The sequence below is a fragment of the Dama dama genome, chromosome 20 (assembly GCF_033118175.1).
Source record: "Dama dama isolate Ldn47 chromosome 20, ASM3311817v1, whole genome shotgun sequence".
Taxonomy (NCBI): Eukaryota; Metazoa; Chordata; class Mammalia; order Artiodactyla; family Cervidae; genus Dama; species Dama dama.
The window spans coordinates 21,619,665-21,642,990 of NC_083700.1; the positions used below are offsets into that span (position 1 = coordinate 21,619,665).

Genomic DNA, 23,326 nt, shown 5'->3' on the forward strand with positions numbered 1-23,326 from the left:
TTAGTTAATTATTTTCATCAATAGAAATGTTCCAATCTTATGAAAATACTCTGTAATTTAAGGCTAGCTATTATAAAGGAATTTTTAAAATGCAACTGCTTAAATTCCTTATCATCTCTTCACTGATTCATTCTTTTGAGAAAATATTATATGATAGGTAAATAAAAAGAAAAGGACTATGTAGCAAAAGAGACGAGACACACTCAGGAAAATGAAAAACTTTCAGGAAACATGAGAAAGGCTAGCAGATTACAACTAACTTTTGACCATATTAAGAAAATAGGTAGTTTTAAAAGATTTATAATTGCTTGCTTCATCTTTAATTTCTGTCACAGAAAAATTACCTGACAAACCTTAAATTATAAACAAATGGAGTAAAATAGTTATGACTAACAGAACTGTCTGCCTTTTTATTCTTGGGTATTTCTGGAAATATCTTACTATCCCCTTGTTAGCTATTTGGGCCAATGCTGATGCTGTTCCAATACAGAAAGTATTAAAAAAAAAAAAAAGTAAAGAAAAAGCTTTCAAGAGACCATCTGCTTTAATTTCACTTAACTGCATGCATGCATGCTAAGTCACTTCAGTCATGTCCGACTCTGAGACCCCATAGACTGTAACCCGCCAGGCTCCTCTTCCATGGAATTCTCCAGGCAACAGTACTGGAGTGGATTGCCATGCCCTCCTCCACAGGAGGATCCCAACCTAGGGATCAAACCCCCATCTCCTGTGTCTCCTGCATTGGCAGGCAGGTTCCTTACCACTAGCGCCACCTGGGAAGTCCCTCATTTACTGACATAGTACTAAATCAGCAGCAATCCTCAAGTTACTTGGAAGATCACATTCATTCACTCTCAGGGTCAGGGGCTTCAACTGTTTCTCATTTAGGAAAGCATAGTCATATACCTTTAATCCTTTGAGGAACTGTTTGGTAATAGCCACAGCATCTTTGGGGCTGAAGAGGTCACTTCCTCTGACCCGTTTACCACCATATTCAATTACTGCAGACACAAGCTTTGTTTTAAAAAAAAAGAAAAAAGAGAGAGAGAAATAACTTCTTACTGCTTGGGGAACAGGAAGAAAACTTTACTAAGGAAATGAAGACATGAGAGGACAGAAATAGGATCGAACCCAGTCTCCCACATTGCAGGCGGATTCTTTACCAGCTGAGCCAAAAGGGAAGCCCAAGAATACTGAAGTGGATAGCCTATTCCTTCTCCAGTGGATCTTCCTGACCCAGGAATTGAACCAGGGTCGCCTGCATTGCAGGTGGATTCTTTACCGAGCTACCAGGGAAGTCCATAAAGACAGTATGACTCATCATCTGTCGGAACTAAAAGGCTGTAACAATAGAGTTGGTTCCTGTTTGGTAGGATTCATATATAAATCTGGTTACCTTTCGATACTTCTCAGAAACACCTTTATTCCTAAGGTCCATCATTAATCCTGGTAGGCTATTGCTGCTGTGTCGCTCGTAATGTAGCGCATAAAGCATCACCAGGCGGGCAGCATCAAACTCTGTCACTCTGGGGTTCTGCAGGAGCCTCTTTACGTTCTGAAAAAACAGAGAACTGATATTTATCCTCCCTTCACTTGGGTGATGTATAATATCTTAGTTCTAAGAATTACTGAATGGTAGTGATACATCTGACTAAGATATGCATGACTAAGATTACTGGGCTTCCCAGGTGGCTCAGTGGGTAAGGAATCTGCCTGCAAAGAAGGAGACACAGGAGACGCAGGTTTGATCCCTGGGTTGGGAAGATCCTCTGGAGAAGGGCAGGGCAACCCACTCTAGTATTCTTGCCTGGAGAATCACATGGACAGAGGAGCCTGTCGGGCTACAGTCCACAGGGTCGCAAAGAGTTGGACACAACTGAAGTGACTGAGCACACAAGATCACTACTAAGGCAATGTCCAGGTCATAGGCTTAGCAACTGTTTCAGCGACAGAAAATTAAACGCCTTTTGCCTAAGATAAGAATTAAATAAGGACATAAATTCTCATTTTAACTGCTTAAGACAAATATGAATTTAACCATGGTTATTTCCTCTTTTCTTTCCTTTGACTAAGATAGTCCAGGGTCTTATGTAGGAGAGATTACAATTTCCTTGCCGAAATAAGGAATACATATTATTCCCACCACTAGTTCTACTGCTTCAGTCAATACAGCACACAAGGGAACTTACCAGTCGACTCGGGAAACTACAGCCTTCTTTCAGTGTTAGTCACTGACCAGTGAAACGAAGACACGTTGGTAGGATTTTACATAGAACGGGCTTAACCTCCAAGAAGCATCATATGTAACAGTATGTCTCAACATGGTTCACAGAGATATGAATATGTAACAGCAGGTAATCTGTAAATTGAGCACTTATGATCTTAAGAGGGCAGGTACTGACAGCAAAGGAAAGTAGACAAAATGATGTTTAGGTTTTATCAATTCTCCCATAAGGAGACTTCCCTACAGTAAAGATTTATGTTTATTATGCAGCAGAACCAATTAATTAGAGCCAACAAATACTTTTAATCACTCTTGTAAGCACAAGGTACTATGCCAGGCACTGGAGGTGATACAGAGATGAGTTAGAGACACTTTCTGTCCTCAGTGAGTTACAGACAATGGGGTAAAGGAGGATAAAACAGTATAGCTCATTCTGCTATAAAATACATTTCTTAATGTGCTTTAGCTCTACAAGATTGGTAAACATGGGAATAACACAGAAGGCATATTGGTTTGTATGTAATTTTTCAGCAAGTTAATATTTAGAAAAGATCAGGGACAAGTTTCCTCTTTTTTTTTTTTATGTGTAAGATAATTTTTAATGAACTTTCTTACAGGAAATCATTGTAAAACTCTTGGTTTTAAATGAATACTTGTTTGACAAGAGGCTTCATATAGCCCATTTCAGTCTAGTATTCTAAAATCTGTTTTTATTTTATTTTTTTTTCTTTTTTCTTTTTTTTTTATTAGTTGGAGGCTAATTACTTCACAACATTTCAGTGGGTTTTGTCATACATTGATATGAATCAGCCATAGATTTACACATATTCCCCATCCCGATCCCCCCTCCCACCTCCCTCTCCACCCGATTCCTCTGGGTCTTACAAGTTTCCTCTTTAAAGAACATGCTTCACCAATATGTTAAGGAAAAAGATGAAAATTCAACAGAAGTGTTTTTTGTAAGAAGTAACTGGCTTTGTAGCTTTAAGAACTGCTGCACTTTCCACAATGTTAAGCTACATGGGGAAAGGGAAAATGTGAATGAAAAGAATGCAAAGATGTTTATCTGTGTCAAAAAGAAAAACAAAACCACCACCCAAAACTGACTGATATCCTCATATTGTATTTTTAATTTTGACGACACAAGTCTCTATGAGAAGCAGATATTTTCGAGGCCTTATCTGTTGAAGAAAAAGACATGAGCCACAGAGTAAAACCACAAAGGATGGTCTGAGTACATTTCTAGGTGCAAGTGTCAGTCGCTGTCATATCCAACTCTTTGCGACCCCATGGACCGTAGCCCACCAGGCTCCTCTGTCCATGGAGTTCTCCAGGCAAGAAAACTGGAGTGGGTTCCCATTTCCTTCTCCAGGTGCAAATGCCAGTGGAAATTTAACTGTGCTAGCATTTTAATTAGGATTGTTATTATTTTATTAGGGCTCTGCTTACAAAGTTATGTAGATTTTTCTTTCTTTCTTTTTTTAGTTATATAAATTTTAAGTGATCTGCTTATAACCCTATTTTCCCATAACCCTTGTTTATTTTTAGTGCATGATTTTGCAGAATGTGAAGTTTTTTCAGGAACACATATGTGGTATTATAACAGAAACATATGTATGCAAAAACCAAAAACTGAAAATCAGTGCAGTGGGGGAAAGGGAACCCAAAGTAAAGAGACGTCCGTCTAGTTACTGAGGAATCATAAAAGACTTCATTTCTACAAAAGGCCTCAAAAACTAAGCTTTTGGAATTAGTTTGAGAGACTGAAAGAGATGCTATTAATAGGGATATGGAAATCAGAGAAAGAAATGAGTTGAAAGACTAGTAAGAGTTTTGGAGGGCACTGGATTCTGAGGACATAACCACTAACATCTGTATAGTACTCTGCAACTTACAAGATGCTTTTAAATACATTATCTTTTTAGTACTTCACGACAACCATGTCTAATGTCTAAGAACTCTACTGTTCACACTAAAAAGAGGGACAATGATGAAATGCAGAGCCTCCTAGGTAGCTTTCTAGTAGAAAGTTCTCTCAGTAGGATTTCTACTGTTGCTTTTCTGGGTGAACATTTCACTACCATCATCCTTACAGGATCAAAAAGGAAGAAATTTCTCTTCTACAGATTTAAACCCTGCAATCACAAAACTTTCCTTACTTCTTTTCCCTTTTGTGGTAACTATTCCATAGAGCAGTGACTAAACACAGGCTATTTAGAATAGCCTGTTCACACATTCCACTAATTTCTATCATAATATGGAGAAATTTCAGGATACAAATTCCTTATCAAGTAAAAATACACCATTTCATAAGTATCTCAGTTACTTGGCTTAAGTTTAAAACATCCATCTGAGATCTCTGTTGTTGCTTTTCTTATAAGCACAATGTTTCATTTTCTGCCCCTGTAGTCTCTTTTACCTTAAATCTACTCAATTTCTGACTGACCTGTCTTTGTTGTTTAGTTGCTAGGTCATGTCCAACTCTTTTGTGACCCCATGGACTGCAGCCCTCCAAGCTCCTCTGTCCATGGGATTTCCCAGGAAAGAATACTGGAGTGGGTTGCCATTTCCTTCTCCTGGGGATCTTCCCAACCCAAGGATGGAACCCCTGCCTCCTGAATTGGCAGGCGGATTCTTTACCACTGAGCCACCAGGGAAGCCCAACCTGTCTTTGTACATCTAAGCAAACCTGAGATACTCAAATAACAATAAACCCACAAAAACCAGAATGGTGACAAAGACTATTTGCAGTAATTAGTTTATACCCTTCCTATTTGCTCCCTTTCTAATTACCTTCCCTTCAATCTTGATTCCTGGCTCTGTTTCCCATTAATAAATCCTTCCCACTTCTATTCCTTGAAATGTGGTACTGGTTTTTAGAGTCTGTGGCTTGACGCTTAGCTTTTCCTCGATGGGAGGCCTTGTGATCTGATAGCCCAGATCCGGTCCAAGATTACTCTGCTTTCTCTTGAGCCCTGAGGACCCAACCCATGGCTCAGGTCAGTATTCCAGTTAAACTCACCTAGTTCCTCATGAAAAGACACATGTAGGTACAAGCTGAATTCTTTCTTCTTTCTCAGTTATATAAGTCCTTGAAGAAGCAGGGCCTTTTTGTCTGCCTGGATACCATGTTATCCTTTGACTTAATTTTGAACTACTTCCCTCATGGCTACTTGACTCAACTTGACTAACAGTGACATACATTATACAGAGATTCCAGGGTGTTAACCAGGGAAGAGGAGAAAAAGAATCTGAGAGCCTTCAATTACATAGGAGGTATATGCTTCATGGAGGTATTTATATGTTGAAAATATGGCTGAATTATATAATGACTTTTTGGTATCTTTTTTCTTATTAAATCTCCCATAACCTAGAGATAATCAAGAGAGAAAAAGTATACTGTTACATAATAACAGCAGCTGAGTAAAGAGTGAAACAGAAAACTATTGTCCACTTAAGAAGATGGGATTCAAAAATCTTTCCACTGAATTCTAACATTAGTGTAGGCCCAATGAAGGAATAGGAAAAGAAATGCAAAAACACGATCTGTGAAGGTCAAGTTTCAAAATGGAGCTAACATTCATTCAAAAAGACATTAACTAAAAAACAATTCTGATATTTAGAGATTCTTCTGTTATCTTGGGCTGACTACTTTTCTGTTTTCTTCTACCAAAACTATGCTAAAGCAGCACAAGAAAAAAACATTTATATTGACATACCTATATTTTATGGAGAAGGAAATGGGAAACCGACTCCAGTATTCTCGCCTGAGAAGTCCCATGGACAGAGGAGCCTGGTGGGCTACAGTCCATGGGGTCGCAAAAGAGTTGGACATGACTTAGTGACTAAAAGATGACAATGACAACCTATATTTTAAACTATTGTACAAAATACAGTTGAAGTCTGCAACTAAAGATAATTCCCCCCCACCCCTTTATTTTGGCTTTAATTTAACCTCAAGAACAAGCTCTGTACCCTGTTATCTACTATCACAGTTTTGTAGTAAAACACTCAGTGAATAGCATTATAAGCTAACAGACTAGAACAGCAAGACGAAACTGGCAGAAGTCTTCAGCATGTTGATATGATTTTAAAATTGGGTCTAATCTAACAGTCTGAGAGAACAGTGTTATGGGACTATAAAGAGCTTATCTAGAAAAAAAAGATAGAAAGTAGGCGAGATCCAGTTCCAGTTCCACTAACTGGAAAATATATTTGAGTCAGGTTTCTTTTACTTAATGACTAGTCAAATTTAGCTTTGTTGTAGGTCTTCTGCTGGTCAACACTGTTTCTGAAACATTAGTTAAATGATGGTTTAGAGAGACAGGAACATTTTAAATCTTAGTTGGTCAAAGTAAAATTGTCAGCTCAATGTGTCCCAAACAATTTTCTTACGATTCTAATGAGAAGCAAAAAAGCCTTTCTAAAATCAGAGAGAGTTCCAAGATAACTAGTGAATTAAAAAACATGTCCTGGATGCCATAAAAAAGGGAATGCACCATCAAAAAGTAATACTAAAAATAGTGATAGTTAACATTCACTGAATGTTATAAGCACCAGGTACCATATTAAGTGTTTTATATGTACTAGCTCACTGGATCCTCACAAAAATCTTTGAGCTAAGTACTGACATTTCCCCCCATTTTACAGACAAAAAGACTAAGACTGGAGTGGCTAAGAGTCATTTTCAAACCCAAGACGTCAAAGATCCAAGCCCTTTCAGTCGCTATTCTATTCTATACTGCTTCAAACAGAACTCTTTACCTTCATTTCTCTAACAAATATTTATTGTCCTATGTGTTATTAATGGCATGATTTAAGATCTTTTACCCAAGGTCAGGAAAGAAGAATATAAAATAGACTAGATTCTTATTTCGAATGAAAAGTTGTGATATGACAACACAACCACGCAGAGAGGGAAGGGGAATTGTTTATTGTCTGAAGATTTTTCCTTTATGGTATGAAAAAAATCTTCCTTACTAATCAGTCTTTTCCAAGGCTGTGCACATGTTTCAATGACAGTACATTGCAGTTTGGTTCTAGTGAAATTCTTCTGAATCAAACTGGATAACTGGTTATCAGTGGCAGCAATTTTTAGGTTAATTTTTAGCAATATATGAGCTTTTCCTCCCTCACCATGATACAGTCACTATTCACTAAAGCAAACCTCATCTCTACTCAAAAATCAATTCATTGTTCCATGACGTTATCATCATCTAAGGTCAAGCCAAGGAATGCTGTATCCCATCTGCGGGTCAGTCCCTTGGCATCTGCTCATTATTAAACAGAAGTTCTCTTTATTGACTGTTTACATCATGTTGCCAAAGAAATCCTTTATGGTGGTGGAGTCGAAGTCAACTGCTCACTGTAAAGCCCTAATACCATGGGCAAGAAAACCTTCAAAAGATAACTTTTAAAAATATAGGGATTTCTTAGCAGTCCAGTGGTTGAGACTCTAGGCTCTCAATGCAGAGGGCACGGGTTAGATCCCTGGTTGGGGAACCCTGCATGCTGTACTGGCAAAGTGGATCACAAATGGAATTCATATTTTAAAGTGTCTATTTTTCTTTTAAAATGAACAAAAAATAAGATTTCAGGCAAAGGAATTATAGTAGCCATTTCTAACTGCTTTCCATATGGTGAGATACAAATAAAGATACTAAAATTGGCTAGTGATTAAGTTTGGTTCTATTGTTTTAAAGGGAAAGCTAAAATGATAAAGAAACATAAGGAAATTTAAATTTAGTTACAGGACACAATTCTGTTTTTATTTCATAAGAGAACAAAATTCATCTTATTGAGAAAAATAAAAAGTTTTCCATAGGAATACTTCTATTAGGCCCACAGGCCAACTCTAAACTGTTATTAGCAGTGTTGTTTAAAGAAAGTTGGTGAAGTTAAATAGATTATGAAGTATCTTTATAAAGGAATACTATTTAGTGATTTAATAGAATGAGTGTTTAGGTTCTAGTCTGGAACAGTCTCTGAGACACAAAGTAAGTGAAAAAGCAAAATGCAAAACTATGTGTACAATATGGTATCATCTGAATTTTTAAGAAGAGAGAGAAGGAAATATACACACTCACATAGGCTTGCACATACACAGAACAACAGTAAGGATGCAAGTGAAACTACTAACAGATTCAGTTTGTACTATTTATCTCTTTCATCAAATACTTACATAATCTATTTAAGAATTAAAACTTACACTAAACCATAATAGAAAAGAATATAAAAAAGTGTATATATATAAAACTGAATCACTTTCCTATACAGCAGAAGTTAACACAACACTGTAAATCAACTATATTTCAACAAATATTGATTAAAAACTAATTAGAATTTAATACAACTAAAAATAAAAGTCACCCTAAAAGTTCTTTGTGAAGATTTAAGAATACAGAGATAAAATAACTGCTGACAGAAGTACTTTTCATAAATATAAAGCAAATAGCATCTCTATGATTTTAAAAATAATGTTTACCAAGAGGAAATCTTGGTAAAGATTTTTAAAAAGTAAAAATCAGCAACTATAAATCACAGTAAAGGCTTTAGTATATATAACTAGAGCAACCACAGGTGGGTGAATTTGTTTCTTTCAGTTGTATCATATCTTTAAAAAACTACGCTAAAGGACTTCCCTGGCGGTCCAATGGTTAAGAATCTGCCTGCCAATGCAGGGGATGCCAGCTGGATCCCTGGCTGTGGAACTAAGATCCCACACACTGTGGAGCAACTAAGCCCACGCACCACAACTAGAGAGGCCCCGCACCAAGGAAAGATCCCGAGTGCCACGGCTATGACCCAGGCTGTGGCTGTCCTTAGTCGCTCAGTTATATCCGACTCTTTGCGACCCCATCGACTGCAGCCTGCCAGGCTCCTCTGTCCATGGAATTCTCCAGGCAAGAATACTGGAGTGGGCTGCTATGCCCACCTCCAGGGGATTTTCCCAACCTAGGGATCGAACTGAGGTCTCCCACATTGCAGATGTATTCTTTACTGTCTGAGCTACCAGGGAAGCCCAAGGCAGCCAACAACAAAACAAAACCAAAAATTATGCTAAGAGGAAAGAAACTAACCTTTACAAAGCACCTATCATATGGGAAGCATTTTACATCTCACTGAATCCTGATAACAACCTAAAAGTTTGAAATCATTATCAAACTTTATGATAAGCTTGGGCAAAATAAGTAATTTTCCCAAAGAAATGTTGATACATAGAGACAGGATATAAGCCAAGACAGTCTGGCTGCAAACCCTGTGTTGCTTCCATTATACCATGCTGGCTTTATTTTATAAAGTACAACTGCAAGAGAGAAAGAGACTAGGATTTAGAATATAGGGTCCTATTAGTAAGGAAATGTGCTTCTTATAATAAATGGCTTAGAAACAGCCATTTCCCAAAGGACTCTCATTCCCAAGTTACTTACTGTTGGTGATACCACATTTTGTCACGTCTCAGGAACTTTGGAATTATCTCTGATTTGTTCTCTCTTGTTATCCTTATAGCCAATCTGTCTCTAAATTATTTTCTCCCTTTGATACTGTCTTTCACATTTGTCCTTCTGTACATTTTTACTACTATGAAGAGTTTTTTAAGCCTCCCTGGTTTTAATTTTTTCACCTCCAAAGCATCCTTATTAAATTTCCTAAAATACTACTTTCATCATATCAACTTCTACATAAGACTCTATGCTGGATCTCTTTGCCTATCTCAGCAAATAAAAATTCCTCTCACAAGCATCTTCATAAACTAGCTCCTGTTTACCAATTCAATTTTATCTCCTATTTCTCTTCCGCACCCACTCTCAACAGGTCATGCTGTTTATTATTTTTTTGCATATTTCTGCATCTTTGCTTTGCTGAAATCCTCCTCCAGATTCCATTCATTATTTACAGTCCATCTAAATATCACCTTCTCTAAGAAACTGTCCCTAATAACCTCAAATCTTACTATAGTCAGTACCACAACTTTGACTTAAACATTAACTTGAAATGCTGCCCAATTGTCTGATTATGTCGCTTTTCTGCTAAAATCCTCTGATAGCTCCTATCGTTTTAAGATTAAAGCCCAATCTCCTTTCAGTGGCCATAACCAGGCCTTAATCTGTCCTTCTGGCTTATCTAAGACCGTGCCTCATCTTGTATCCAGCACTAGCTACATTGAGTTAGTCTCTGTTCCCTTGGTTCTTTTCCTTAACATCTCCATGTCTGCATTCTCTCTGCTGAGAATTTCTTTTCTTGAAAAGTAATATCTTCTTCTCTAAGAAGCCACATCCTTACGGAAAATAGCCGTCCTTCCTCTGTATTTCCATATCCCTTTGTAAAACCTCTAGTATAGCACTTATTGCATATATTATAACTCTGAGTTTAAATTTCTTTCTCCCTTACTAATATGTGAACTCTTTGAGGAGATAGTATTTTATTTATTTTTGTTCCTCTAGATACTCATTGTACTATGTACATGGAGCAGGCATTCACATGATTGTGGAATAAAAAGCAGATGCTCAATAGTACAAACTTCAGTTCAGTCGCTCAGTCATGTCCAACTCTTTGCGACCCTATGGAATGCAGCACGCCAGGCTTCCCTGTCCATCACCAACTCCCAGAGCTTGCTCAAACTCATGTCCATCGAGTTGGTGACGCCAGCATTTGAATAGATATTGTATCTTTAAATCTTCCTAACAGTCCTGTGAGATACATATCATTATACCTATTTGACAAATAAGGAAAATAGCTAAGAAATTAAGCCAACAGCTCCAGGTCCCAAAGCCAGCAGTGACATTTCAAACACTAAAATTTAGATCTTCTGATTTTAGTCTAGCATTCTTTCTAGTTGCCTGGGTTGCCCTCCTAAACACTTAGTTAATTGCCTGAACCCTTAGGGACTATACATTTTTTCTTCTCCTGTGTCTCTTATCATCTATCTATCTTGTGTGTGTGTTAGTCACTCAGTCATGTCCAGCTCTTTGGAACCCCATGGACTGTAACCCACTAGATTCCTCTGTCCATGGATTTTTCAGGCAATAGTGGAGTGGGTTGCCATTTCCTTTTCCAGGGGCTATCTTCCCCATCCAAGGATAGAACCTGGGTCTCCTGCAGTACAGGCAGATTCTTTACCATCTGAGCCACCAGGGAAGCCCATCTATCTTAAATAATACTAATTTGTGTTCCTGCCTCAACTCCTTGTTAGACTGTAGACTCCATGTTGGTTAAGAAGGATTACTTGCCTTCGTATTGCCTGCTCTGCTTGCCACAGTGGCTTACTACAGTAGGTGCTCATCAAATGGGACTGAATAGGTACCTGGAGAGCACTAGAATGGTCATTTTGACAGGCCAGTTCTTGCTCAACCTCTGAAACCTCCAGCAGATTCCGCTCACTGACCAGCCGAGACAGTTCTCCAACCACCGTCACGTGCTTTGACACAGTCCCAGACATCTTCTTGAACTGTGGGTAATTCTCAACAAAGGCCTGCCATGAAAAAAACATCAATTGGGGGTTCTGTTATTTCTTCAGGACAGGCATGTATGAAGAAGAGAAAAAAAAAGGAAGGGATTATTCTTCTGCCCAGACTAAGGCATCTAAAACTTTCAATCACACAGCATTTTGTTATGCTTAAGAAGAGAAGGACTGGTATATGTCAATAGACTGAGTAATTAAATAGTTCAAATAGGACTGAAGAATGGAAAGAAGTTCATGGCTTACTATGAAGTTTTCATTACACTGTTTCCTAAAGAGAAAATAGAAAATAATCTTGAACCAAACAAAAGGAATTAAGGCAGAAATCAGACCCAGAATATTCCAGAAATGTTGCTTACATGAATAGTTCCAAAGTCTTGCATGTTAGTCATCCATGTACATGTTCAATTTACCTTCATGTCTGCTATTGATTCTAGTTTTTGCTGTTCTTTTGGTTTCTTCTTCTGAAAGTCTTCCATGAGATTCTTTATGTTGCTACCAATCTCAGCAAAGTTCAGGTACATATTCTGTGAAAAAGGAAGTTGGAAACACAGTTCTATCCACTAGGCTGACTTTCAGACAATTTAAAAGAAGTGAAAAAGAACAATGAATACAGTTAGAGTTGAAGGGCAAGAAAATTTCATTATAATTACCAAATCTGGATATTGTCCAGGACACTGGTGATGAATACCACTACTAATCTCACAAAGAGCTACAGACAGGAGGGCAGTAAATAAACTGGGTTCTAATTTTTTAAGTACAAAACTAAGTACATGATTACTAAGAAAAAAGTGTTGTTGAAGGGTTAAAAAAAACTCTTCTGTCTTCCCTTGAGATGCAGTTTATCTATAGGATGTCTCTCTCATCCTTCCACATGAAATCCCGCACTTGCTCTCATTCTAACAAATCAGATTAACCTCACATAGAAACATTTAAAAAGAACTTTAAACCACTTACGTTAGCATAGAACTCATCATTTTCAGCAGATAGGACCACCTCTCTCAAATCTTTACTGATTCCTGGAACTCTGGAAAGATCAATCCGATTGTTGTTTATACCCAGTAGTTCATGGACCATGGCCTGGTATGTCCACTAGATAAAGAATAATGACAAAAAAATTAGTAACTGATAATATGTGGAAATACTAATTGGCAGGAAAACAAAAACTGATAATATTCTTAGTAAACTAGTCTTTTTTACATGGAGGTTCTCTATTTAGCTCAAATTTTATTAATATTTTGTTCTATACTAAGCATTATGATTCTCATTTTAATTGGGTAAACATCCAAAAGTCAAAATACTTTTAGATTTCACACTTTTGGAAGAAGGGCAGCCAGATTAATATTCCTGATAGAAAGAAAACAAATTAGATCTATCAGTAGCTCCAATTTTTGCCTGTGAATTAAGAGTACATTTTTGGCTTCACGATAGGGCTATATTGGTGCTGCAGTTATAAGCTGTACCATTTCCTGTATGCTTCTGTGGTTTTTCTGCAGCATGAGAAGTGTGTTCTTGCAGATCTGAGTAGTGCTATATTTATCCTGGGAACACTAATATTACCAGAAAAAACCTTGTAGGTTGATCAAAACATGCATATTTAGAAAGTTGCTTGTGAATCCATTTTATTTTATATTTTTACTTAATATGCATTGTGAAGAAGGATGGGCTTCCAGTTTTACAAAATGTGAACTTATTTGGTAAAACTGAAAAGGAGAAACCCCAAAATTTGCCTTCTCACCTTTTACGGAGAATAGGTTACTTTAGTAACTATTAGGAATAGTTTTAGACTTTAGTAATAGACTTTTAGTAATAGTCATAGGCCCATTAGAGAAAACAGTATTTTCCAGCAAATTACCCCCTAAATCTAGAGTCTAAAACTAAATATTTATCTATGTATAAGTGTATACATATATAAATAATCTAGATTTGTTATAATAATAGGTTATAAAAGTAGGCACTTTATTTCCTAAAATATTTGCCAAGTGAATCCTTGAAAAAACAAGTTTCATTAGAGCATTTAAAGTAAGTACAACAAAATGTTTTATGCTTCATACACAGCATCCTCTGCATGCTTTTGCCATTAGCACATACTTCATAATAAAAATGAACTGTTTACTTTCTCTTCATTGGATCATGAACTCTTTGAGAACAGAGACTGTATCTTTTAACCTTTGATCTCCAGTACTTAATACAGTACCTGGTACCTAACAGGTCCTCAGTGAAATTTGTTGAATGAATGATTGCTTTTCTTTGGGAAACAAATTATAGGCAATTATTTTTCTTTCTACTTTTTTACACTGTCAAAATTTCTTTAATTATTACTAAAAGTATATAAAATATATAATATATAAAATGCATAAAGTTATATTACTTTGAATTTTAAGAATATAAGGCTATTGTATCATAGAGGAGTTGTACTCCACAGTCACAGATTTCCCCTAGCATTAACATGATTATAAGCTGAGCTGCAACTGAAATATAGACTGTGCCTTTTCCTACAAATTTAAAGTCACTATTAATAAAGTGTCTATAAACTGTAAGGCACTGCACTTGAATTCACAGAACAACCATTAGTAAGACATAGTCTGCCTTGAAGGGATGTATAACCTAGGAGAATGTGAAAACAAAGATACAACATACAAAGTATGAGACATGAGAGAAAAAGTTCTACAGTAATTCAAAGGGAAAAAAAAAATCATATCTGACCAAAGAGTAAAAGCTTCAAGGAGATGTTTCAAGTGGTTTTAAAAAGTAAGAATTTTAAGAGGTGAAGATGGGAAGAAAATGTATTCCAAACATTCCAGAGTTCAGATCGAGGTCACAACACGAATAAAATGATGGCAGAGAATAATGAGGCATATCTACATAGTAGTGAGCTGCAGGTTTTCTATAAGGTTGAGCCCACATTATGAAGGATCATGGTGGTCAAGTTCAGGAGTCTCCAGCAGGCAAATGGGAAACAGGTAAGATTTTTAAGTCAGGGGTAATAGGATAAGAGCTGTGAGCTTTAGTAAAAGTAATTTAATAACATTGTATCTGTGAGATACATTATAGTGGAAAGTAATTAAAAGAGGGAAATCAAGTAGATGACTATTTCAGAATTCCTATAACACAGGGGCCCCCAACCCCTGGGCCGCAGACTGGTAGTGGTCCTCGGCCTATTAGGAACCAGACTGCACAGCGGGAGGTGAGCCTTGGGTGAGCGAGTGTAGCCAAGCTTCATCTGCCACTCCCCATAGATTGCATTACCTGAACACTACCATACAAGGCCAGAACACCACCCCTCTGGCTGCCCTCCCTCCGAGCCCTGTCCGTGGAGAAACTGTCTTCCATGAAACCTGTCCCTCGTGGCAAAAAGGGCTGGGGACTACTGCTGTAAAAGATCAGTTACACCAAGATAAGGCAATAAATGGGAAAGAACAGACAGACACTGGAAAAGTAGAATCTACGGAACCTAGTGTGCATGCGTGGTCAGTTGTTTCAGTCATGTATGACTCTTTGTGACCCTGGCTCCTTTGTCCAAGAATACTGGAGTGGGTTGCCAGGCCCTCCTCCAGGGATCTTTCCAACCCAGGAATTGAACCCGTGTCTCCTGCACTGCAGGCAGATTTTTCACTGCTAAGCCATCATGGAAACCAGAGAATCTAGAAGTTGCCTTAATTAGGAATGGTGGCAGAAAGAGACAGAAAGGAAGAGGCAGAAGCAAGAGTTGAAGATGACTGTGGCTAGAACACTGATACCAGAATACTAGGAAATACAAGGCAAAAACAAGAATAGCTGAAAATAAGGAGGCAAATAAATTGACCATGTTCATTTCCACATCTGCAGTTTGATGAATACCACTTGAAATCATCCTTCCATTGTGCTAACAAAGGGCTCTGCACCTGGTTTAGCAATGGGGTGATGGCATCATCGCAGCGATCTAAAATAAGTAGCAGTGGAGGAACCTCAGTCCGCCGGAATTCAAACAGTTCATATTCTTTAGTTATCACTTGCTGTGGGTAAGACAGAAAGACGTTTGGTCAACCAATTGGGAGCAGATAGAGATGACATAAGTAGAAAATTCATACATAAAAACCACATTTACAATAGTTATTTTGCACTTTCACAGGCCTCCCATAAAAGGATTCAAAAGCTTGACAAAATTTTAGTAGCATTCTGTTTAAGGAGTTAGGATTTGAAACTCTTATTTTGCAAGTAGTTTAACTGGATCAAAAGAAGTTAAGTAGCTTGCAAATGTTTCCTGAGTTAAACCTAAGAATCTTAGCTCTAATTTGTTGCCTTGGGTCTTAAAATATAATTCCTACCTCTTTGCCAATAAACCTAACATATCATCTCCTTGGTTTCAGAGAAAATATTCTTTTAGTTTCTGAAATATGATAAGGAAATGAATGGTCTTGATGTTTTGGAACTGAGGATACAGAATGCCGTACCTTAACACATTCTGCAAGTCTCTTTGCTGCTTCTGATGAAAGCTGATAACGAATCATTGGACATTTCTTCAGAGATAAAAGGAGAGCTGTCAGTCCTTGAGTTGTTCTGGATAGTTGGACTGGATCCCAATTTCGACCCTTTTTGTTAAAAACATACATTCATAGAACATATTTGAATTTTTTCTTAGAAGTCCAATTACTTACTGAATTAACTTCCATCTGACAAACAAACAAACAAACAAACACCTCCCTTCTTTCCATACCTGGCAGCAACCCAAAATATTGAGGGAAAACAAATGTGGATTCACAGCAATGTAATCACCATAAAATTCCTGCAAACAAAGCACCAAGATCAGTCAGTTATTCCACAAACTCCTAACTGTATCAGGCAATAATATTTTTCATATGTGACATAATACTACGTGATACAATGAAATTGGAGGAAATGCAGGTATAAAAAAGAAAAATTGATCAATTAACAACTGAGTAACAATAGTCAATGTGAGGGAATTAATAAGACAATTATAGAATAGAAGCAAAAATAAATCTTAAAAAAAAAACCCCAATCAAAAACAAAAGTTGTATAAATATACATAGCATATTTAAGGAGACTTTTCAATTAGTAAAAATAAAACACTGCTAAAGATATACAGTGTTACACTCAGATGAGTAAGAACATTGCCATCCAGTGTGTTCTCATGAGGGAGAATGTGATTTAAAATAGGTCATTCTTTTTTATTCATTTATCACCTAGCACATCCTTCTAAAAATCCAAAACTTGCTTATTTGCTCCTCTGAGGATGATATACTTCACTGAGATGATAAATGTGTTTAAAACATTTGTGATAAATGTATTCAAGAACACTAAAGGGTTTAAGAAGGAAAAGGTAACATGAAATGTTCTAATGTGAGGTATTCCATATAGCATGTAGAATATTGAAGAGTTTCCAAGTTTTAACATAATGACCAATCTGCTTATTCCCAAAGCAAGATAATCACAAACAGAACTTTCACAAACCTCATTCATCCTTTACTTCTTATTCTTTCCCAATCAGACATAAACTATAACTGTGCAGATGAACATTCTTATAGCATAGCTCATAAGACTACCTTTATAAAACATAACTGGCTCTGACTCCAACACTGTGAAACCCTCCCTACCAATCCAGTACATTCCAATCTCCTTATTCGCACCGACTTCTTTAATTCTATTCCCACTCAATTTGATACCTCTTCCAAACTTTCTATATATATATGAGTAGAGTGTGATGCAATGCACATTTATTGTGTCTGATCAATAGCCTCCTTTCTTAAGAGGTAGCACTTTCCTTATTTATAGACTCATATCTTTAGAAAGGGCCAATAAAAGAGATGTGTTAGAGGACCAATATATTTACCTGAACCTCAGCCACAACTTCCTGTTCATCAGCTTCAGCTAATGACTTCACATCACTCTTGCTTATCACATTACTGAAATCTGAAACAGACATGTAAGTTGTGGTTTATTCAGAGGAGATAATTTTTGTTACAATTAGACATAAGGGGGCCTGACAGTTAAAGTCTAATGAATTAAGTGAAGTTTAGTATATGTGGTACTATACATTGTGGTATAAGTCAAACACCTTCACATTGGAATGAATAGCACAAATATGTTTAAATCTGTAAATTCATAATATTTAAAAAAAAAAGGAACCATCATTATAGGCATTGCAGGATGCCAAGGAACCAAATCATTATATTGAAAAGAGCAAATACTTAGAAAGAAATAAGTATTTGTCCTTTTATATCCCAACTGTACCACCAGATGGACACCTAGTCCCATCACTTCATGGGAAATAGATGGGGAAACAGTGGAAACAGTGGCTGACTTTATTTTTTTTCTTCCCAATTATTTTTATTAGTTGGAGGCTAATTACAATATTGTAGTGGTTTTTGCCATACATTGACATGAATAAGCCATGGATTTACATGTGTTCCCCATCCTGAACCCCGCTCCCACCGCCCTCCCCCTTTACCCCATCCCTCTGGGTCATCCCAGGGCACCAGCCCCGAGCACTTGTCTCATGCATCCAACCTGGACTGGCGATCTGTTTCACACTTGATAATATACATGTTTTAATGCTGTTCTCTCAGATCATCCCACCCTCGCCTTCTCCCACAGAGTCCAAAAGTCTGTTCTATACATTGTGTCTCTTTTTCTGTCTTGCATATAGGGTTATTGTTACCATCTTTCTAAATTCCATATATATGTGTTAGTATACTGTATTGGTCTTTATCTTTTTGGCTTACTTCACTCTGTATGATGGGCTCCAGTTTCATCCATCTCATTAGAACTGATTCAAATGAATTCTTTTTAATGGCTGAGTAATATTCCATGGTGTATATGTACCACAGCTTCCTTATCCATTTGTCTGCTGATGGGCATCTAGGTTGCTTCCATGTCCTAGCTATTACAAACAGTGCTGCGATGAACATTGGGGTGCACATGTCTTTTTCAGATCTGGTTTCCTCGGTGTGTATACCCAGGAGTGGGATTGCTGGGTCATATGGCAGTTCTATTTCCAGTTTTTTAAGGAATCTCCACACTGTTCTCCATAGCGGCTGTACTAGTTTGCATTCCCACCAACAGTCTAAGAGGGTTCCCTTTTCTCCACACCCTCTCCAGCATTTATTGCTTGTAGACTTTTGGATAGCAGCCATCCTGACTGGCGTGTAATGGTACCTCATTGAGGTTTTGATTTGCATTTCTCTGATAATGAGTGATGTTGAGCATCTTTTCATGTGTTTGTTAGCCATCTGTATGTCTTCTTTGGAGAAATGTCTGTTTAGATCTTTGGCCCATTTTTTGATTGGGTCATTTATTTTTCTGGAATTGAGCTGCAGGAGTTGCTTGTATATTTTTGAGATTAATCCTTTGTCTGTTTCTTCATTTGCTATTATTTTCTCCCAATCTGAAGGCTGTCTTTTCACCTTGGTTATAGTTTTCTTTGCTGTGCAAAAGCTTTTAAGTTTAATTAGGTCCCATTTGTTTATTTTTGCTTTTATTTCCAATATTCTGGGAGGTGGGTCATAGAGGATCTTGCTGTGATTTATGTCAGAGAGTGTTTTGCCTATGTTCTCCTCCAGGAGTTTTATAGTTTCTGATCTAGTGGCTGACTTTATTTTTCCTGGGCTCCAAAATCACTGCAGATGGTGACTGCAGCCATGAAATTAAAAGGCACTTACTCCTTGGAAGGAAAGTTATGACCAACCTAGACAGCATATTAAAAAGCAGACACATTACTTTGCCAACAAAGGTCCGTCTAGTCAAGGCTATGGTTTTTCCGGTAGTCACGTATGGATGTGAGAGTTGGACTATAAAGAAAGCTGAGCACCGAAGAATTGATGCTTTTGAACTGTGGTGTTGGAGAAGACTCTTGAGAGCCCCTTGGACTGCAAGGAGATCCAACCAGTCCATCCTAAAGGAGATTAGTCCTGGGTGTTATTGGAAGGACTGATGTTGGAGCTGAAACTCCAATACTTTGGCCACCTGATGCAAAGAGCTGACTCATTTGAAAAGACCCTGATGCTGGGAAAGACTGAGGGCAGGAGGAGAAGGGGATGACAGAGGATGAGATGGTTGGATGGCATCACCGACTCGACGGACATGAGTTTGGGTGGACTCCGGGAGTTGGTGATGGACAGGGAGGCCTGGCGTGCTGCAGTTCATGGGGTCGCAAAGAGTCGGACACAACTGAGTGACTGAACTGAACTGAACTGAACTGTACCATCAGATAACCAAATAGTATTAATAGACGAGGGGAAACTCTTTATAGCAATTTTCCAGCTAAAAAGCAAAGCAGGAATGATAACGATAGAATTAAAACACCATTTTTTTCCTCCAACTCCTAATGAATCAATGGATGGAACTAAATATTGAGCATTAACCTTTGCTAGTACCACAGTAAGATAATCAACGGAAGCACACAACACTGCTGATGAAATATTCTTGTCAAAAAGAAATAAAATCTGAATTTAATTAAACCTGTGTATCCAAGTACCAATTTATAGGAACTGAAGGACAGAGGAACATTTTAAATTGCAAAGAACATGTTAAACTATCCCATGTGGATGTAATCAGCAAAATCCAGGCTGAAGGACACTAACAGAAGGAGGTGGTTTTGTGGTTTCTTCAATAAATAGACTGTGTGGGGGTGAAGTTAGAGAGAGGAACTATAGAAGATTAAAGAAATTTCAACAATGTATGTTTCATTAACAACGTGTGGACCTTACTATGATCCTAATTCAAACAAACTGAGCAGGAAAAAAAAAAGGCATGAAAGAATTTGAAATTTGATGCAAATCAAAACTACAATGAGGTACCATTACACGCCAGTCAGGATGGCTGCTATCCAAAAGTCTACAAGCAATAAATGCTGGAGAGGATGTGGAGAAAAGGGAACCCTCTTACACTGTTGGTGGGAATGCAAACTAGTACAGCCACTATGGAGAACAGTGTGGAGATTTCTTAAAAAACTGGAAATAGAACTGCCATATGACCCAGCAATACCACTCTTGGGCATACACACTGAGGAAACCAGATCTGAAAGAGACATGTGCACCCCAATGTTCATCGCAGCACTGTTTATAATAGCCAGGACATGGAAGCAACCTAGATGCCCATCAGCAGATGAATGGATAAGGAAGCTGTGGTACATATACACCATGGAATATTACTCAGCTGTTAAAAATAATTCATTTGAATCAGTTCTAATGACATGGATGAAACTGGAGCCCATTATACAGAGTGAAGTAAGCCAGAAAGATAAAGAACATTACAGCATACTAACACATATATATGGAATTTAGAAAAGATGGTAATGATAACCCTATATGCAAAACAGAAAAAGAGACACAGATGTACAGAACAGACTTTTGGACTCTGTGGGAGAAGGCGAGGGTGGGATGTTTTGAGAGAACAGCATGTATATTATCTATGGTGAAACAGATCACCGGCCCAGGTGGGATGCATGAGACAGGTGCTCAGGTCTGGCGCACTGGGAGGACCCAGGGGAATCGGGTGGGGGGGAGGTGGGAGGGGGGATCGGGATGGGGAATACGTGTAACTCCATGGCTGATTCATGTCAATGTATGACAAAACCCACTGCAATGTTGCGAAGTAATTAGCCTCCAACTAATAAAAATAATTGAAAATAAATAAATAAATAAATCCTAAAAAAAAAAAAAAAAAGAATTTGAAATTTGAGCACTGAATGAATACTTGAATAAACAGAAATTACTTTTCATTGTTTGGATGTACTAGTGGTATATTTTAAAAATGAGTCCTTATCATTTAAAGATGCACATGGAAATATTTATGGATGAAATCATACGATCTGTTAGATTTTCTTCAATATAATGTTGATGAGGGAGTAGATAGCAGTACAGCTAAAACAAGATTGGTCATGGTACAGTAAGTGTAGAAACTGGGTGATGGGTACATTGGGATTTATTAGGCTATTCTGTCTACTTTTGTACATATTTGAAAACTTCCACAATAAAGTTTTTTTTAAAGTAAAGGATGGCATACTAAGATAATTAGTATGCCACACAAGATATTTAGTAGACATAAGAATATACAAAAATAAAATTATTAAAAAATGACATGAGCAGAAGGCCAGTTTAATGCTGATATAAATTGTGCTGAAAGTCTATAAAGAATAAAATCATATATATAAACTCATTTTAGTTTATTTCAATTAAATAAACCTGTGAAATTGCTCCACCCAAGACATTTCAACAGTCTATTTTTCCTAGGCTTAGTGCTAACTACTTTAACATATATAATTGTTTTCTTCAACTTCATAGATTCACGGCCTAAATCAATCTCTAGAACCAGAAGAGTAAGTACTAGATTTATTATTCATTATTAATCTTGGCTACTGCATCAGATAACTCTTCAGAGGAAAAAGAAGTCTTTTATCTCATGATCTATTCACTTTTTAGCTAAGAGACTTAGCAAAACAGTGATTCTATTAAATGTGCACATAGATTTGGCAGCATGGAGAATCAATCTCTTTCTATAAATATGTGTATGTGTGGCTGAATACAAAAGTTTCTATACTTTCCTATCCTAAGTACCTAGCTTGTAATCAGACTAAAAAATTACTGAATGACTACATACATATCAGAATGGCTAAAATGAAAACCAGGGACAACACTAAATGCTTGTTAGGATACAAAGAAATTAGATCGCCTGGATATTGCTACTGGAAATGTAAAATGGCACAGTCATTCCAGAAAACATTTAGTAGTTTTTAAAAACATTAAACATGCAGCTACCATATGACCCAGCAATTGATCCCTGGGAATTATGTATTACAGAGAAATAAAGACTTATGTTCACACAAAAACCTGTACACAAATATTTATAACAACTCTATTTGTATTAGCCCAGACTAGAAACAACTCAGATGTCCTTCATTATGTGAATAGTTAAACAAATTGTGGTATAGTCATACCATGGAATAAATTAAAAAAAAAAAATTTTTTTTTTTTAAATCAAGCATTGATACACAACAACCTGGGTGAATCATTAGAGAATTATGCTGAATGAAAAAAACAGCCAATTTCAGAAGGTTATATACCGCATGATTCCATTTATATAACATTATTGAAATGACAAAATTATACAAATGGAAAATAGGTTGGTGGTTGCCAGAGGTTACTGAGGAGGCTGGGATGGGAGGGAAGTAGACAAAATGCAATGTGAGGGATCCTAGGAAGATGGAAATGCTTTGCAATTTGGATGCAAATGGATGCAATGTCAATATGGTATGATGTGATACCGAACTATAGTTATGTAAGATGCTTCGTTAGGGGACACTGAGTAAACAGTATATGGGATCTATGTATTATTTCTTACAACTGTATGTGAATCTACAATTATCTCAGAAGAAAAAGTTTAATTGAAAATGAAAACCTGTGATTATTAACCAAAAAGAAAACAATGACAAAAACAAAAGTAGGATAATAGAAATGAATAAAATTGCCTATTTCTACCTCCTGAGGTTGTTTTAAAGGCTGAATAAAATAATATATGAGAGAGTTTTTATAAAATACAGTGTCTTATCACAAACGTTAATTTTTGATACCATTATTAAATTGTAATATATCCTGAAGAAAGTATGTATGTCTTAGACTATAGTCTAAACCCAAAAACTCCAAAGC

General features: G+C 37.1%; 1 protein-coding gene across 2 annotated transcripts in view; it reads right to left on the bottom strand.

Annotated features, from left to right (window-relative positions):
• Nucleotides 1-23,326, bottom strand: part of VPS45 (vacuolar protein sorting 45 homolog) — a 67,376-nt gene that overhangs the window by 40,093 nt on the left and 3,957 nt on the right. For both annotated transcript variants that reach the window (XR_009689034.1, XM_061120924.1), the window contains exons 4-12: nucleotides 17,515-17,594; nucleotides 16,381-16,449; nucleotides 16,118-16,255; nucleotides 15,569-15,679; nucleotides 12,642-12,776; nucleotides 12,098-12,211; nucleotides 11,529-11,696; nucleotides 1,397-1,555; nucleotides 907-1,014 (exon numbers count right to left, since the gene is read on the bottom strand). Coding sequence is in view for 1 of the 2 variants with exons in the window: in XM_061120924.1 (XP_060976907.1) it covers nucleotides 907-1,014; nucleotides 1,397-1,555; nucleotides 11,529-11,696; nucleotides 12,098-12,211; nucleotides 12,642-12,776; nucleotides 15,569-15,679; nucleotides 16,118-16,255; nucleotides 16,381-16,449; nucleotides 17,515-17,594 (1,082 nt within the window). In the remaining variant the exon portion in view is untranslated. The remainder of the gene's footprint in view (nucleotides 1-906; nucleotides 1,015-1,396; nucleotides 1,556-11,528; nucleotides 11,697-12,097; nucleotides 12,212-12,641; nucleotides 12,777-15,568; nucleotides 15,680-16,117; nucleotides 16,256-16,380; nucleotides 16,450-17,514; nucleotides 17,595-23,326) is intronic.